Source organism: Quercus suber, unplaced genomic scaffold (genome assembly GCF_002906115.3).
Source record: "Quercus suber isolate HL8 unplaced genomic scaffold, Cork oak 2.0 scaffold_474, whole genome shotgun sequence".
NCBI classification, from domain to species: Eukaryota; Viridiplantae; Streptophyta; class Magnoliopsida; order Fagales; family Fagaceae; genus Quercus; species Quercus suber.
Window position 1 is genome coordinate 247,036 of NW_027069925.1, and position 18,231 is coordinate 265,266.

The 18,231-nt window shown below is 35.5% G+C and overlaps 3 protein-coding genes across 6 annotated transcripts; all 3 read left to right on the forward strand.

Annotated features, from left to right (window-relative positions):
* Positions 1–788: 788 nt before the first annotated feature.
* LOC111994719 (probably inactive leucine-rich repeat receptor-like protein kinase IMK2) lies at positions 789–3,962 on the forward strand. The gene is made up of 2 exons (XM_024026598.2): positions 789–2,822; positions 3,104–3,962. Exons 1-2 carry the CDS (start codon positions 899–901, stop codon positions 3,721–3,723), a joined length of 2,544 nt encoding a protein of 847 aa, XP_023882366.1. The 5' UTR covers positions 789–898; the 3' UTR covers positions 3,724–3,962.
* Positions 3,963–4,985: 1,023 nt separating this feature from the next.
* On the forward strand, positions 4,986–8,551 carry LOC112015178 (uncharacterized). Of its 3 annotated transcripts, none has more exons than XM_065762815.1 (3): positions 4,986–6,034; positions 6,599–6,693; positions 6,803–7,168. In XM_065762815.1, exons 1-2 carry the CDS (start codon positions 5,162–5,164, stop codon positions 6,653–6,655), a joined length of 930 nt encoding a protein of 309 aa, XP_065618887.1. In that variant the 5' UTR covers positions 4,986–5,161; the 3' UTR covers positions 6,656–6,693; positions 6,803–7,168. The 3 variants fall into 3 exon arrangements, with proteins under 3 accessions (XP_065618887.1, XP_065618888.1, XP_023903312.2); XM_065762816.1 differs by having other exon boundaries at positions 6,836–7,168; XM_024047544.2 differs by lacking the exon at positions 6,803–7,168 and adding an exon at positions 7,866–8,551 and having other exon boundaries at positions 4,995–6,034.
* Positions 8,552–11,724: 3,173 nt separating this feature from the next.
* On the forward strand, positions 11,725–18,103 carry LOC112025144 (uncharacterized). Of its 2 annotated transcripts, none has more exons than XM_065762811.1 (2): positions 11,725–13,135; positions 16,139–18,103. In XM_065762811.1, coding segments are annotated over exons 1-2 (1,815 nt in total). In that variant the 5' UTR covers positions 11,725–13,133; the 3' UTR covers positions 17,952–18,103. The 2 variants fall into 2 exon arrangements, with proteins under 2 accessions (XP_065618883.1, XP_065618882.1); XM_065762810.1 differs by lacking the exon at positions 11,725–13,135 and adding an exon at positions 14,730–15,087.
* Positions 18,104–18,231: the final 128 nt, after the last annotated feature.

The window sequence follows — 18,231 nt, forward strand, 5'->3', positions numbered from 1 at the left end:
TATGGGTTTCAATTGCTCCAAGTGTTATTCTATCTCTATATTTGTGAAAAGTGTATATATAGAATCATGAATTAAACTTAAAAAACATAAAAACACTCAATTAAAAATGTATTATACTTCTATCTAAAACTTTTGGACATGTAAAATACTTCTAAAACCTAAAATTATTTGGTTTCAAAAAAAAAAAAAAAACCTAAAATTATTTTAAATCCATATAAATTTTTTTTTTCTTTTTTGGTAAACTGGGAGAATAATATTAACTAGGAAGAACTGTTACAAGATACAGAAGAAACCACCCTGGTCCGTGACATCCCCAGGGAATCAGCCAACAAAAAGGGGGTTACAACAGGGGGAGGATATAAATTTACATTTTGCCCATTATGTTTAAATCTCATGTTAACTTGTTATCATGTTATGGTTATTCTTAATTTCCACGTTATTAGCCTATTACCTAGGCAAGTCGATAAGGTCGTTGAATCGAATCTTCAGGCCCACCATACTTACCCCTCAGATAAAAACATCTTTAGGGTTGCAGGCCCATAACAACATCCAGCACATGTCGCCGCAAGAAAAGTAGCCGTTGGGAGAGTGACCCCCCACCTCTAATGACTGACTTTGTTTCAACCCCAACCGTTACAGAGAGAAAAAAAAATGGACCGATTAAAACTAGCCGTTAATATAAACTAAGAGCAAGACTAAAACTGACCCCATTTCAACTGACTTTGGACTCTGAACCCCATCTCTCTTCTAATCAAGATTCCCTTCTCTTCTCTCTCACTTCTCACATGCTTTATCTGACCCTTCCCTCTATATTTCTTCCTCTCAATCATTTCACTTTAGCTATTTAGTTTTTCCTTTCATTGTTCCTCAATATACAGTCCTCTAGATCAAAAAACTCATGGACACCAAGTTTGGGAGTCCATTTGTCACAAACCCATTTCAGTTTCTTCACTTTCCATCTAAAGAAACCACTAATTGGTTTAGTAAAGTTTTCCTTTATACCTTGTTGTTTTTTCAAATTTTGGGTTTTACTAAACTTGTTTCAGGTGGTCACCAATGGGATGGGATAATTGTTACTCAAGCAGATTATCAAGCGCTCAGGGCCTTGAAACATGAACTAGTCGATTTCAAAGGCGTGTTGCGCAGCTGGAATGACAGTGGTTATGGTGCTTGTTCTGGTGGGTGGGCAGGAATCAAGTGTGTACATGGTCAAGTCATTGCTCTCCAGCTTCCTTGGAAGGGATTGGGTGGCAAAATCTCTGAGAAGATTGGCCAGCTTCAATCTCTTAGAAAGATTAACCTCCATGACAATGTTCTTGCTGGCAGTGTTCCTTGGTCTCTTGGTTTCTTACCCAATCTCAGAGGGGTGTACCTCTTCAATAACCAGCTTTCGGGTTCTATTCCTCCTTCAATTGGTAACTGTCTTCTCCTTCAGACTCTTGATTTAAGTAATAATGCACTCACTGGGGCAATTCCTAGTCTTGAAAACTCAACCAGGTTAATTAGACTCAATCTGAGCTTCAATTCATTGACGGGTACAATCCCAAATAGTCTCACTAAATCCCATTCTTTGATCTTCCTTGCTCTCCAGCGCAACAATGTCTCTGGCTCTATTCCTAATACTTGGGGTCAAATAGGAAAAAATACTTACCACCTTCAGTTCTTGACTCTTGATCATAATCTTATCTCTGGAACTATTCCTGTTTCTCTTAGCAAGTTGGGAAGGCTTGAAGAGATTTCTCTTAGCCATAACAAGCTTTCTGGGACCGTACCTAGTGAGCTAGGCAGCCTCTTGAGGCTCCAAAGGCTAGATTTGTCATACAATGCTATTAATGGAAGCTTTCCTGTTAGCCTTTCCAACCTTTCCTCTCTTGTTTCATTGAATCTAGAGGGCAACCACCTTGGAAACCAGGTCCCAGAAGCACTGGACAGGTTACAAAACCTTTCAGTACTCAATCTAAAGAATAATCAATTCAAAGGCCAAATCCCAGCAACCATAGGGAATATCTCGGGCATTAACGCAATTGATTTGTCTCATAATAATTTCAGCGGAAAAATTCCAGATTCACTTGACAACTTAGCAAATCTCACTTCTTTCAATGTTTCTTACAACAATCTGACTGGTGCAGTCCCATTGCTCCTTTCCAAAAAGTTCAATTCAAGCTCTTTTGTAGGCAATATTCTATGTGGGTATGACTCTTCTATCCCATGTCCTTTTTTATCTCCACCTCAGAACAATCCAGGACCATTTCAAGGGCCTACTGTGAAACCGCACCACCACCACCACCGCAAACTAAGCACCAAGGACATAATTCTCATAGCAGCTGGTGCAGTCTTAGCCGCTTTGCTTCTTCTGTGTTGCATTTTGCTTTGTTGTTTGATCAGGAAAAGAGCTGCTTCAAAAGGAAAGAATGGTAAAACCGCGAAAAGTGCTGCTGCTTTGGGAAGTTCCGAGAAGGAAATTACTTCTGGCACTCATGTTGAATCCGGAGGTGAAACAGGTGGCAAATTAGTTCACTTTGATGGGCCATTTCTCTTTACAGCTGATGATCTATTGTGTGCAACTGCTGAAATAATGGGAAAGAGCGCTTATGGAACTGCATACAAGGCTACTTTAGAGGATGGTAATCAAGTTGCTGTGAAGAGGCTGAGAGAAAAGACTACAAAGGGTCATAAGGAGTTTGAATCTGAGGTTGCTGCACTAGGCAAAGTTCGACACCCGAATCTCCTAGCCCTTAGAGCTTATTACATGGGACCCAAGGGAGAGAAGCTTCTTGTCTATGATTACTTGACTAATGGGAGTCTAGCATCCTTCCTTCATGGTAAGTAGATTCGCAATCTATTTAATTTCCCAAAATGATTTTTGACATGTTTGGGGCTATGCAAATATTAACTTTTTATAGTATAGAAATTCAATGGTCAATAAGGTCTTCTACAATAGTCATTTTCTAACCATGATACATTAGCTGTTATTACTGGCTATTCAATATTCATGCTAATGCAATCCAGTGGTTGAATTTAATTGAAGAATCTTAAGGTACAGTGCCATAGCTTTTTACTTTACCATTTTTAGTTCTGACATATGTACCTTATGCATGTGCAGCTCGTGGGCCAGAAACCATTATCAATTGGCCAACAAGGATGAACATTGCCAAGGGCATTGCACGTGGTTTATGCCACCTGCACGCACAAGAGGAAATGGCACATGGAAATCTCACATCGAGCAACATAATACTTGATGAGCAGATCAATGCCCACATTGCAGACTTTGGCCTCTCTCGTCTTATGACAGCTGCTGCAAACACCAATGTGATTGCTACTGCAGGCTCACTTGGCTACAATGCACCAGAGCTCTCAAAGATGAAGAAGGCCAACACAAAGACCGATGTCTATAGTCTTGGGGTGATTATATTGGAGCTCTTGACCGGGAAATCACCCAGTGAAGGCATGAATGGGATGGATTTGCCCCAATGGGTGGCATCAATTGTGAAGGAGGAATGGACAAATGAAGTTTTTGATTTGGAGCTCATGAGGGATGCGCCAATTATAGGTGACGAGTTGCTTAACACATTGAAATTAGCTCTGCATTGTGTTGATCCTTCACCAGCAGCACGGCCAGAAGTTCAACAAGTTCTTCAGCAGCTAGAAGAGATTAAGCCAGAGCTGCCAGGAAGTTCAGGTGATGATGGAGCAGTCAAACTGCCATCATCAGCAAGTGAATGATTAGTTTATTTAATTTTGGGGTTTTATATAGTTTACTTGGTTTATAGGAGATGAGAGATATAGGTATTAGGTAGTGCTCAAATTCTTTGATTCTTATTGTTTGTATGTAAATACAAGCTCATTCCAAACATTATTTAGAATAAGCATTCTTTTCTTATGTAGGAGAATGATGTATTCTTTCTTCTTTTTTAAAACCAGAATTGGTGTATTCTTTCAATAAAATTATGAATTTGCAAGACTTTTTATGTGTGATTTATGTGATTTTGTGACTACTCCATTTTTCTAACATGGCCAGTGAAGTATATCATTTTAATTCAGTTTCCATTGATAAACAGTGGCAGTTGCTTTTGATAATGTCAAGAATGTTGGTGATGTCCCACAGAGCAAAAAAAGAGCAATTTTCAAGAATCCCAATATTATCTTTGATTGCCATTGGTGTTACAAAAATGTACTTGAATGCAGTTTTTCATGTGAAATCTACGGATTATACACAAGACTAAATCTAGGGATTAGCTCATTCTTAAACTGATATATGAATTCAGATTGGTTTCCAATTAAAATGATAGGGGATACTTCAATGAACAGTTGATTAATTCCTGGAGATTTGAACCCTGGCCTTTGCCCTTCACACCTCACAAGCACTTATACTTGTAGAGTGACCATTGCACCAAGGGTGTGCGGTGGTTAAGTGTTTCCTTATGAATTAAATGTTACTTTTAAATTGGTACCTAAATTATGAAAACTCGCAATTTGCACACTTAAGTGTTACTATTTCGACAATATCAATATGCTCTTTTTGTCGATATCTATTAGAAACTTCGAAATTGTTAACCAACACAAAAATGACATTTTGGACGAAAAAAAAAATGATATTTTTTTCAAATATTCTTAAGTATTTCTAGAATATAATGAAATAATACTTCTTCCTATCACATTTATAGTAGACTTACCATAAATTTAATGAGTAAACCCATTAAAAATGTGAGATGAAAGAGTATCCTTCATTGTATTTTGGAACTTACTCATCTTTTTTAGACATGTTAACTACAAAAATTTTAGACTTTCCCTAAGACATGCATTGGCATGTTAACTATAAAAACTTTAGACGTTTCATAAGACATACATTGATATTATTATAAGAAAAAAAGTTCGGCTTTAAACATATTTAGAACCAAACTCGTATTAATTATAATATTTGGCGGTGAAAGTTTTAAAAGCTGGGATATCTATTTATAAGTATCCCCAAATTTAGGGATTGAATGTTTGTTTTTGGCATTTTCTTTTTGGCTACTTCGTACTTTGGGTAATTGTAAAACCAAAATACATAGAACATGTCATTCCAAATTTAAGCAAACAAACTTACCAGAACCCCCTTAGCTTTCTCTCTGGTCAAATCCTTCACTCTCTCTCTCTCTCTCTCTCTCTCTCTCTCTCTTTCATGGACGATCTTCCCATAGAGAAGATAGCAATATCAGGACCCACCCTAGCCTCCTTGATCCAACGGTTCTCCACTTCCCCAGGCCCAATAGACGGTCTCCTATACGGCCACGTGTCCCTCCTCACTCCCTCCACTCTCTCCGACGACACATCCTCTTCCTCCTCTTCCCTTCCCTCCACTTCCACTTCCCTCCCTCCCATTTCCTCTTCCTCCCAAACCCTAATCGCCACCATCACTTCCTTCCTCTCCCTTTCCGCCGGCCACGTCAAACCCCTCCTCCTCCCTCCTCCGCCGCCCTCCTCCTCCCTCCTCGGCTGGTTCTCCGCCCGCCGCCGCTCCCCTCTCCGCCCTTCCCTCCGCGAATTCTCTCTCTCCCACTCCCTCTCTTCCCTCCCTTCCCTTTCCTTCCCAATCCTCTCCTCTCGCTCCTCTCTCTCTCCTTGCATTTTCCTCCTCTTCTCCTCTCCGATCCACGACCAAACCATCCACACTCACGAATACCGCGCCTACCAATTCCGCTCCTCTCTCCTTTCCTTCGATCCCAAATCCATCGAAGTTATCAACATCGGCCCAGCTTTCCGCTCCCATTACGGTGCGTTTAGCCCTAACTCTCCTTTCCCTTCTCTGCCTTGCGACCATAGCTCCTCCATGGTTGTCGACGACGAGAAGGAAGAGGAGGAGAGGCTGAGAGCTGAGCAGACTCAGCTCGACGACTGCGCTGAGGGATTCCAGGTTGGGAGATTGAGCAAGATGATGGGAAATGAAGCCGCCAATTACTCCGCCGGATTGGAGGATTTGTACGGGAAAATGCTCGTTAAGATCGAGACCTTGGCGAGGCAAGTCGAGCAGAGCTCTGCTCTGGTTTTCGAGCAGGTAATTGTTCGATTTTCATTGATTTGTTCAAGGAAATAACTTAATTTTGATTTGAATTATGCACTGTGATTTATTGTTCGACTTAAGGATGTGATATAATTTGATTAGTTTTTAGAAAGACAGTAACTGATATTGGCTTTGTTTGTATTCAAATGATTTTTTTGGTGTAATTTTTGAATTATGTACTGTGATTACTCAAATCCATTGATTTTGAAGAATGCGGATGAATTCGAATTGGTTGATTTTGATGAATGTGGATAGATTTGATGAAGTTTCAGTAAGACAGTAACTGAATTTTGATCTAGGAAGCACGGACACCTCATTTAGGGTATCGTACCGGCAGTTTCATGTTATAATTTTTCAAAAATTCCTCGTGTGACCATGTCATACCCGTGTCCTTACCCATACCTGTGTTTGTGTCCATGCTTTCTAGATTTTGATCAATTCAGTTATTGGGTTTATATGTATTCAATTTTTTCCCCCAGTTTGGTATTGAAATTTTCATCCCATTGACAATGAAATTAATGGGTTTTTATTTTTTCTTCTTTTTGTGTTTTTGGGCAGGAAAATCATAATAGGAAGTTGAAATACAAAGCTGCTCGGTTCACTGGATCTGAATAAATGCCGTAATTTGCTGGTATCTATTTATTCCATGTCAGGTAATTTTGTTTATATCATTTGAGTTTATCTTCATAATTGAGTGAAACAATCTGTAATCACTTAGTAAAGCAATTATTCTATATTTGGCAATCTGAAATGGCTGTACAGGTTATGTGATTCTTCTTTATATGACCAATACAGAGTTCACACTCAAAAAATTATCAACTAGAAGTCTTCTTTGAATATAAAGTAGCATGGGGAAGACATGATTCAAGTGATAAGTTTTGATCAAATTTCGTGTATTATAGTTTAAAATTAAAATGGTGCATTTTGTCTAATTAAACATTACACATATGATTTATGTAATCTTGCGCTGATGCCTAGTTGATGTACTTAAAATATTGTGTTTTGAGGCCTTGGAAAAAGATAAGAAATGTCATCTCAATTGGAGTTATATTCTGTTTGGCATTAAAAGACAATCTAAAGCTACATTATTTATCATCTATATGAGCCACGTTAATTTAGTTGGTTCTAGATTTTATCTTATGCTCTACTTATCAATTAGTGATCGTGTACTCACACAGCCATCTTTTATAGAGGAAGTGGTCATTTCTGTATGTAATCTTTTGCTAATGATAAATAATTAAATATCAATGCCTGAAAATCCAGGCATCTTCCTATGCATCTGTTTCCTCATGTGGGTGGGCATGTGTGTTTTGGGGTGGAAGAGTTATACAGGGAGAGGATCCATCATCCTCTAAAAGTTGCATATGTGGATTGGAAAAAAAAAAAAGAAAAATGCAACACCACCCCCCTCTACCTCTGTGAATAAAGCCCATGAGGACTTCCTTCTGATCTTGTCCGCTTAAGTGGGACCACATTCATTAGTGGTGGGGTTAAGATACATAGTTTCAGTTCTCTCAGTTTTTCTATGAATAATGGTTCATCGAGTATGGATAAGTAGATTGTCAGCTTTGTCTGTTGGTTTAACTACTTTATATGTATTGTTTCCAGGTATGTCTTAGGCTTTCATTTTTTTTTTTCCCAATTTTAAAATCCTGTGTGAAAGATGGGGTTTTTGTGATAAAATTTTGTGATGTTTGCCTTTTCTGCTTCTTCCTCCATTCATTTTTAAATTTTATTTTTTGCTTCTGATATTAAATATTGAGTTTTTCAGTCCTCAATTGTAAAATTGATGCTTGCTTCTTCATTTTCAAATACATCCCTCCAGGTGCTGACCCTTGATCAAGTCACTGCCCTTCTCTCTGTGTTTTTGACTCATTCCATTCACTTCTAAAGCTCTTTGTATAAAGCTTGCCTTGGCAGCTGGAATAAGGAGTCTTATTATGGTCATACGATGCATTAGCAACGTTGCAGGTCGTGGCCAGACAGAGCTGTTTTTGCCCCACCGTTGTGAGTTCTTTATAGAAAGGCTTGCCTTGGCGGCTGGACTAAGGACTCTTGCTATGGTCATTTCCACTTACATTAGCAACAATAGAGGCCATGTTAATCATATGGCTGGATGGTGCTGTTGCTGTCTTTTGTTGTGAGTTTCTGAGGGAAGGCTTTGCCTCGGCAATTGGAGTAAATATCAATTTGCATTAGCAACAATAGAGGTCATATGGCTGGACGGTGCTGTTGCTGTCCCCTCATGATCTACTTTGGTACTTTGAAACCTCGCTATTAGCTTGAGATTTTGTTGCTGTATTTCAAATTTAAATTTGTTTCTAGTAGCTATCCTCCATTTCATTTTAGAAAAGAGAGAGAGAGAGAAGCCATTGTATGGGATTTGGATGTTCTTTAGTTTGCAGAGCTTAACTAGGGCTTCCTTTGTTTCTCTGCTTTTCTCTGAAGCAAATTTCTATTAACTATCTCAATATGCTTCCAAATTGCAACATAAGAAGTATTTATTGATAACCGAAGATACTGCATATATTTTACAATGCTACATAGAAATGATTCCTGAGGTAGAGGTTTGGCAGAGGTGGGTGAGATATAGGTGCCTTCTCTTGGGTGAGGGCAGAACAACCGGGAAAGAAAATGAGGGAAGGTTAGGCAAACGGAGGAGAGAAAATAATAGCCTGAAGCGAATATGCATCTACTCCAGTTAATGTGCTTCAAGTTTAGAAATTAAAAAAAAATCCCTCTTGTTGATGCATTTCGTTATACACTAGCCTCTCAATTACATTACCAGATAATTAATTCATTCAATTATCTCTCCCGGTTGCTAGATTTTGCTTTATCGTATTATCTGTCTTGACAAGCTTTTAATAGGTAAAGTTTGTCATATTGTCTTAATCTCATTTATCAATTAATTCGTTGAATTATGGGTAAGAGTGCCTCACTTCTCGAACTCAACAAAGTTAGGAATCTATTGTGGGGCGAAGTGGTTAAGATGTTTCAAACTCAATATCTCATAAATATTAAGCTAGTTTTTGAAGTTTGGATAAATGTATATACTCCCTTCGTCTCATTTTTTTTTGTCCCGTTTGAAAAGTCAAACTTTTTAAGGGAACATCATTTATTGTCTTGTCTACTTTTTAAAAATATATAAGTTTTTAAAACTATCATTTAAAAAATTTATCAAAAAATTGAATTTGTAAATTAATATGGATATAATAGGAACATTAGTAAATTAATGACTTTTATTTTTAGAAATGGGACAATATTTTGGGACATCTCAAAATTGAATAGAGGACAAAAAAATTGAGACGGAGGGAGTATTAACTATCTATAGTTGTGTATTAATTATATATGATTATTTTTATAAATTTTATATAATAATTTATTTTTTATTTGAAATAACAACAATAATAACTATTATTATTATTGTTGTTGTTGATGATGGCATTTCTTCTCATGTTTAGTTAATTTGACAATAATTGACGCAAAAACCATAAAAAAAATTAAATATTTTTGAATTTACTAAAATTCATCATAATCATTCAAATTTCCTAATTCCTATTAATCAAATGTAACGTTTATAATATTTATTCTATGTAATTAAAAAAGTACTAATAGAATAAAAATATTTATTTTCTTATATTAATTATTTAAGTATTATGTGGAGTAAAAACCAAGCAACCCAAGGATTGAGGTTCAAACCGAAACTACTAATTTGTAGAGATGGATAAAAAGTCAACTCAGATGTTTAAGGAAAACTCAAATGAATTAATAACAACAAGGATAGATGATGTAGGGAAAAAAAGAAAGTGTTTCACTCTTATAGACTTCCTCGGTCAATTCGAGGAGAAGTACAATTCTTTGATATCACAACTTACAATGAAGTTTATATAATGTTTTTACAATCTTTCTCCTTAGACTAAAGTTTTTGGATCCCTTGTGCATGGGGGATTAGCTTCTATTTATATTGAGGTTGGATTCATTCCTACCGTCCACCTGTAGGGCAGATATGTGCAGTAGGGAGAATACTTGTCTCTTGCCCTATTTTCCTTTTCTTTTGAGGCTGAGATGAGTGGGTAACAAGTTGCTAGAGCTATTCAAGGGTGTCATTTGGTTATAAATGCAACATGGTTTTTTTGGTGAAATGCATTTAATGCAGATGAGATAGTTGCTTCTCCCCGAAGTTTCTTTCTCCATTGTCTTAGGCTCTACTATTCCTCTGTTGGAATGACTGTATGTCAATAACTTATTGGTTTAATTGGTTATGAAAATGTTTTTGAGGTCAATATGCTCCTTGGACTATTTCCGACTTCCGATAAATTGGTAATCATTGGACAGATCCTTTTGAAATTTGCAACAACAATTCCCTTAGGCTTATTTGGGTCAAATCTTTGGATGTGATCAGGGTGAGCTTTGCTTGGGCTGCCTCCCTTTTATTTGGGCCCATTATTTTTGGTTTGCTATTAACTCGTTGGAAGCTTTTGGGCCTTGGGCCCATTCTTTTGGATTTTCCCCCGCACAAATATAATGAAATTTTGATGTCATTTTTCTAAGATTTATATGAGAAATAATTGGTCTGAAATATGGTATTCTTGATCAATTTAGTTGCTTTTGCAATAATTGAAACAAAGTTTAACAAAAGAGAAAAATAATTAATATTTGCATTCTTGAGTATGCATAAAACATGTCTATCTATATCAGTTACTATATCACACAATTTTTAAATTTATAAATACATATAGTATGATCAACCCTTATTGTCTTCAATTTTTTCTATAAAATAAAAAATTTTACAACAAAAATTATTGAAATATTGGAAGAAACTAATAACAAATTAGTGATATTTATGTCAATTTGAAATAATTCGAATAGTTATAATGATTTACATACTTAAAGAAAGTATACTTTGTATATACTCTCTGTTTTTTATAAATTTGACAATTACAATGGGAGAGAGGATTTGAATCTTGCTAACTAATTGAGATTCAAAACTCTTGGCAATTTATATATACTCGATCTATGAAAATCTACTCAGTTATTGGATGGGATATATTTTAATATTTCTTGTGGGCATAATTTTGCTAATAAGGTAGTGTGATTATGTATTTGAATTAGTGTAGCTTGTTGGTGAGGCAACACAGCATTACATAACTAAAATTTTGAGATCAAATATAGATCCACATGACACTGATGATATTTTAATGAAATGAGAATTTTGTATTTGTTGTAAATATAAAGATTTGACATTCTTTGAAAGTTTATTGCTCGAATTCCCACTCTTCAACAAAGAAATTTATAATGTTTAAATTTAGGAGTTATATAAAAATTCTTGTAGTTCAATTAACATTTTCCCTCTTTCAACTATCAATTTTTTAAATTAAAAAAAAAATACAAAAAAATTGGGAGTCCATAAAATGATAAAACTAACTTTTTATAAAATATATGATTAGAGCAACCGTATTAGTCCGTGCAAATTTTCTGTCTATTTTGCAAGAAAAACTTACTTTTTCTATTTTATACACTCATTTTTATAAAATACCTACATCAATTTGTCTATTTTACTATCTATTTTATTTAAATAATCATTTTTCTCTTTTTTTTTTTTTTATTTCTCACCGGTCCCACCATCTTACCAAACTCTCCAAAATATCTCTGACACTCTTTATATTTTTATTTTCCACTTTCTTCTTGTTTCTTGTTTCTTTTTTTTTTCTTTGTTTTTTTTTTCTTTTCCTTCTCCTTACAACTTCGGCATCTTCATCTTGTTCCTCTCTTTCTCTTTCTCATTCTTTTTCTTTTTCTTTTTCTATTTGAGTTTGATTATGGCCAGTAATTTTGGGTTTGCAATTTTGGTGGTGATTTTGGGTAGATTTTTCCACTACATAGATGGTGATTTTGGGGCTCTCCATTGACTGTTGTTGCTGCTACTCTTCTTCTTCAACACCTTGTTCTTCTTGCCGATCCACTCGCCAATCTAAGCCCCGATCCACTCTCTTTGTCTCTATTGGTGTGTTCGCTTATGGGTGTGTTTGGTTTTGTGGCGTTTGTAGTTGATTTTGTGGTTGATTTTTTATTTTGTGTATGTGGGAGTGCGTATCAGAGGAAGAAAAAGATGATGAGGGTGTTGGTTTTGCATATGGAGAAGAGATAGAAAAAAAAAAAAAAAAAGAGCGAAACTAGAAATTATTAAAATAATGTATAGAAGAGTTACACAGTATATATATGCACGATTATTGTAACACTTGAATATTTATACACAATTTTACACTAATATAGGTGTTTTTTGGCCAAAACGTGTCAAATGAGCTACTTTTTGTATTTTACAAAATTATTCATAAACTGTTGCTGCTCTCATAGGGAATAAGGACTTAAAATATTTTATCATTTATTTAAAGGAATATAAAACTTTTTTTTTTTTTAACATATCATGAACTGGATGACAAGACAGTTTTTTATTTTTTATTTTTAATTCCGTTCCCTTTTATCAATTTATCTTCTCCGGTACAGAAAGTAGCCGCAATTTCCTAGAAGATTAGAGCTACAGTTTTTAGTTTTTACACGATGCTTTTGGATAACTGGACATAGTGAAACTTTACTAAAATAAACAAAACTAAAACTTGGCTGGAATGGACCTGGAAGGTACGAGAGGACAGGAAAAATCTTGTTCACCAAGAAAACGAGGTGCGGTACCCGTAAGCAAAATTGTCCACATATATTTTACGGCCCAGCTGCAAATCAAATTGCTTTTGCTTTCTACATCAACAAATATTACTTGATACTATCTCTGAAACATTATAACTTACTTAATACTATCTCTGAAACAGTCCTCTGTTTAACAATTCCTTCGTCGCCAAGTTTTAAAAGGTGACAAGTCAAAGATGCTAAGAACGACCTTGAGATCTCTAGTAGCTCAAAACAGACAATATATATATATATATATATATACCCTACCACACCAAGAGGGTAAACTTTTTCACAAAGCTTCCACAGAAAGAGAGAGAGGATAGCAAAAGTGTAATACAAAGGGAGCCACGTTGAACTCGCATGAAGTCTGAGATTGTTGACGAGTGAGTTTCATTTTCGACAAGAATTTATCATGTAAGTTTCACTAAGATAATTTTACATCTCTCTAGCTTTTTTTTTTTCTTCTCTAAATTATATTAAGTATGAACCTCCTTGTCTATCTTTGATATGGGTTTCTTATATTTCATTATTTTGTGTGAATATAAGGTCTGTACTTGATTTCATACTCATTTGGTCCTTAGTCCTTTTTTTATTTATAGACAATATAAGAATTATTATTGATGAAAATGGAAAAAGAAACATACAATGTGTTCATGAGAATGAACACAGCAAAGCACAAAATAGAACACCACAGAAAACAATCAAGAGACTAAACTAAGAGAAGAAAAAACTGAACAATAGAAGAACATTCTATAAAACCCCAGCACCGAGACCAATCAAAAAGACTTCTCTGGCACAGGCCTATTAACTCAACCAAAGACTTCTCAAAATCTTCAAAGGACTGACAATTACACTCCATCCATACAGTCCAACGTCCTCTAATTAAATTCTAAATATCTGAATCATGTTTCCCAAGCAAAAAATTTAGAATTTTTGGCCCATGCAGATCTCAAACCTGCGACTTTCGCGTTATTAGCACAACGCTCTAACCTGGTCCTTAGTCCTTGGTCATTACTGGTCTTTTACTATTTGCTTTGTGGATATGCATTGTTTTGCTTTCTTGTTGCTTACTATACGTATAATTGGATTTTTTTGGGTTTTCGTACACCATAGTACTATACAATTATAACCATGCACTCTTGAGTGATAGTCACTCCACAAATACAAAGTTTTTGTGAGATAGCAAACAATAACTGAGTAAGAGAAAGCTTCACACACTTTTTTTTTTTTTTTTTANCGATCCACTCGCCAATCTAAGCCCTCATCCACTCTCTTTGTCTCTGTTGGTGTGTTCGCTTATGGGTGTGTTTGGTTTTATGGTGTTTGTAGTTGATTTTTTATTTTGTGTATGTGAGAGTGTGTATCAGAGCAAGAAAAAGATGATGAGGGTGTTGGTTTTGCAGATGGAGAAGAGATAGAAAAAAAAAAGAGCGAAATTAGAAATTATTAAAATAATATATAGAAGAGTTACAGTAACAATATATATATATATATATATATATATGCACAATTACTATAACACTTGAATATTTAAGTACAATTTTACACTAATGTGAATGTATTTTGGTCAAAACGGGTCAAATGAGCTACTTTTTATATTTTACAAAATTATCCATAAACTGCTGTTGCTCTCACAGGGAATAAGGACTTAAAATATTTTATCATTTATTTAAAGGAATATAAAACTTTTTATTTTTTTAACAAATCATGAATTGGATGACAAGACAGTTTTTTATTTTTAATTCCGTTCCCTTTTATCAATTTATCTTTTCCGGTACAGAAAGTAGCCGCAATTTCCTAGAAGATTAGAGCGACAGTTTTTAGTTTTTACACGATGCCTTTGGATAACTGGACATAGTGAAACTTTACTAAAATAAACAAAACTAAAACTTGGCTGGAATGGACCTGGACGGTACGAGAACAAAGAGGACAGGAAAAATCTTGTTCACCAAGAAAACGAGGTGCGGTACCCGTAAGCAAAATTGTCCACATATATTTTACGGCTCAGCTGCAAATCAAATTGCTTTTGCTTTCTACGTCAACAAATATTACTTGATACTATCTCTGAAACATTATAACTTACTTAATACTATCTCTGAAACAGTCCTCTGTTTAACAATTCCTTCGTCGCCAAGTTTTAAAAGGTGACAAGTCAAAGATGCTAAGAACGACCTTGAGATATCTAGTAGCTCAAAACAGACAATATATATATACCCTACCACACCAAGAGGGTAAACCTTTTCACAAAGCTTACACAGAAAGAGAGAGAGGATAGCAAAAGTGTAATACAAAGGGAGCCACGTTGAACTCGCATGAAGTCTGAGATTGTTGACGAGTGAGTTTCATTTTCGACAAGAATTTGTCATGTAAGTTTCACTAAGATAATTTTACATCTGTCTAGCTTTTTTTTTCTCTAAATTATATTAAGTATGAACCTCCTTGTCTATCTTTGATATGGGTTTCTTATATTTCATTATTTTGTATGAATATAAGGTCTGTACTTGATTTCATACTCATTTGGTCCTTAGTCCTTTTTTTATTTATAGACAATATAAGAATTATTATTGATGAAAATGGAAAACGAAACATACAATGTGTTCATGAGAATGAACACAGCAAAGCACAAAATAGAACACCACAGAAAACAATCAAGAGACTAAACTAAGAGAAGAAAAAATATGAACAATAGAAGAACATTCTATAAAACCCCAGGCACCGAGACCAATCAAAAAGACTTCTCTGGCACAGGCCTATTAACTCAACCAAAGACTTCTCAAAATCTTCAAAGGACTGACAATTACACTCCTTCCATACAGTCCAACGTCCTCTAATTAAATTCTAAATATCTGAATCATGTTTCCCAAGCAAAAAATTTAGAATTTTTGGCCCATGCAGATCTCGAACCTGCGACCTTCGCGTTATTAGCACAACGCTCTAACCTGGTCCTTAGTACTTGGTCATTACTGGTCTTTTACCATCTGCTTTGTGGATATGCATTGTTTTGCTTTCTTGTTGCTTACTATACGTATAATTGGATTTTTTTGGGTTTTCGTACACCATAGTACTATACAAATATCACCATGCGCCTTTAGTGATAGCCACTTCACAAATACAAAGTTTTTGTGGGATGGGGGACAAGAGCCTGATAAGAGAAAGTTTCACACACTTTTTTTTTTTTTTTTTTTTTTGTGGAGAAACACACTTATATACTTAAATTAGGTTAAAATATAATTTCTATCTTGTTAAAAAAAAGTATTCTACAATTAAAGCATATGAGGATCAAAACCTTTTTAAGCATTTAGAAAAAAATGGACTTTGTCTCTTGAAAGGGAGGAACTTATAAACTCATTCATTTGTTGTTAAATAAACTGAATATTTTATTTATTTATTTATTTTTTTGGTGGTGGGTGATTTCAGGGATAGAAAATCAAGAAAGAGACGTAATGGGTGTGATTCAATAGAAGAAACTTTAGCAAAGTGGAAGAAATTAAACTATCAATATGATTTTGGAAAAGATGGAGTTGATGTGACACGTAAACTTCCGGCCAAGGGCTCAACAAAGGGGTGTATGCCAGGAAAAGGCGGCCCAGAGAACTCAAGTTGCAAATATAGAGGTGTTAGACAGAGGACTTGGGGCAAGTGGGTGGCCGAAATTCGGGAGCCGTTTAATGGGGACTCTGCACGGAGAAAGAGTAGCCGGCTTTGGCTTGGTACTTTTGACAGTGCTGTTGAAGCAGCTCTTGCTTATGATGAAGCTGCAAAAGCTATGTATGGTAATTTGGCTCGTTTAAATTTCCCCAAGTACTGTGAGGAATCAACGTACTGCAATGTATTGTCCTCAGATACATTTAAAAGCTCACCAAAGGAATTATCAGATAGTTACGGTGTTGGTGAGGTTAAGGAATCAAAGATGAATAATCTGTCCCCTGCAGGCAAGCTTTACCGTTCCAAAGTTGCTGTTAATGAATCAGAGGAGAAACAAAACTGTTCTGAGGCCTGTGTGTCAAATGAATCAACAGAGGAATTGAAGGTAACACCAGAACGTTCTGACCAGTTAAAAAAAGAACGTTCTGAGGGTTGCATACCTGGCTGTTCTCAGAATAATGAGACTGAGGAATTGAAGCTAGAACACACTTTGAGACAGCCTAGAAAAGTGAAATGTAAATTAAGATCTGATGCTAACCCTTCAAATGATGTTGAAGTTGAAATGTCGACAATGAGCAAAGAAATGAAGGGAGAACTTATAGGAGGTTTAAAATCCAGTGGTTTCAATGATAAACATAATAATCGATTGCATTATGAGCCCATAGATGTGGCCTCGAATACAAGTATTCATTGCAAGTTTTCTGATGATGCTGAAATTGACATGATGGAAATGAGGGAAGAAACTGATGGAGAATTTGCCGAAGTATTAAATTCTGACGATGGTTTCGACGGTCTTTATGATTTCTTGCATGGTGTGACCACAGATGTGGACTGCAATCCAAGAACTGATAATATGGTGATAATGAGAGATGAAAAGATGGGAGAATTATCAGGAATATGTAAATTCGATGACTATATTGATTTCCACAATACTTATGATGTATTGCATGATGCACCTGTAGATGTAAACTGCAATCAAATAAGTTATTGCAAGCCTTGTAATGTTGAAGGTGAAATGCCGATGATGAAGAAACAAATGAAGAGAGAACTTTCAGAAATCATGGAATCTCAATATTGTAATATTTTCAAAGATTATAGTGACTTGTGTAAGCCTTCTTATAATGGTGTCAAATCTGATAAAGCTTTCACAAGGGAAGACATACAAGAAAGTTTTACAGATTCCAGTTACAGTAATGGTTTCGACAACAGGTCTCACTACCTGCATAATTGGTCAACAAACAGAGCTATTGAGCCTTTGTGTGAAGGCAGCATTGTTAATTCTACATTGAAACAAGAGGGAAATTATGATTTTAATCAATTGGAGTCGGCTTCTATAGGCTACCCACTAGGAGGAAGTCCGTCTTATCACCGGTTGCAGAACTCAGTCACTTACTTGCCTGGGAGCTCCAATCAAAAGCAAGAGTTAGATTCCGGCGTGGACTATAATTTTGGCTTATCGGAACAGCATATGCAGCTAGAATCAGGAGGAGGTTACAATTGGGATGTTGTGAAATCAGATTATGATACTCGCTTATTGGAAGAGCAGCAATATTTTGATTTACGGTTCCCCAAGTGGGGATATTAGGTACGATATTAGGATGTTTTACAAGTCAGTTGTGAGATTTGTACTCTTTCGATGTAACTGGGTGGATTATGAAAAAGAGATTCATTGTTTTAATTTTTTTTTTAATAAGAAAAATCATTGTGTTCTTGTTATGTAAAAAAAAGAATTGGCCATTGTTATCACATTTCATTTTTGTTAAACTCAAGATATCCAATCGAGTTTCAGAAAAAAAAAATGTAATGTTATTCAATCTAAAGAGCGAATTCTCTGTCTGCTATAAGTCATATAATGAAAAGAAAGG

What these genes read in the sequence shown, in the direction of transcription:
- LOC112015178 (XM_065762815.1), top strand. Translation starts at nt 5,162, where the DNA reads ATGGACGATCTTCCCATAGAGAAGATAGCAATATCAGGACCCACCCTA. An exon ending in CTGCTCTGGTTTTCGAGCAG is followed by an intron (nt 6,035 to 6,598) that starts GTAATTGTTCGA and finishes GTTTTTGGGCAG; the next exon opens with GAAAATCATAATAGGAAGTT.
- LOC111994719 (XM_024026598.2), top strand. Translation starts at nt 899, where the DNA reads ATGGACACCAAGTTTGGGAGTCCATTTGTCACAAACCCATTTCAGTTT. An exon ending in TCTAGCATCCTTCCTTCATG is followed by an intron (nt 2,823 to 3,103) that starts GTAAGTAGATTC and finishes ATGCATGTGCAG; the next exon opens with CTCGTGGGCCAGAAACCATT.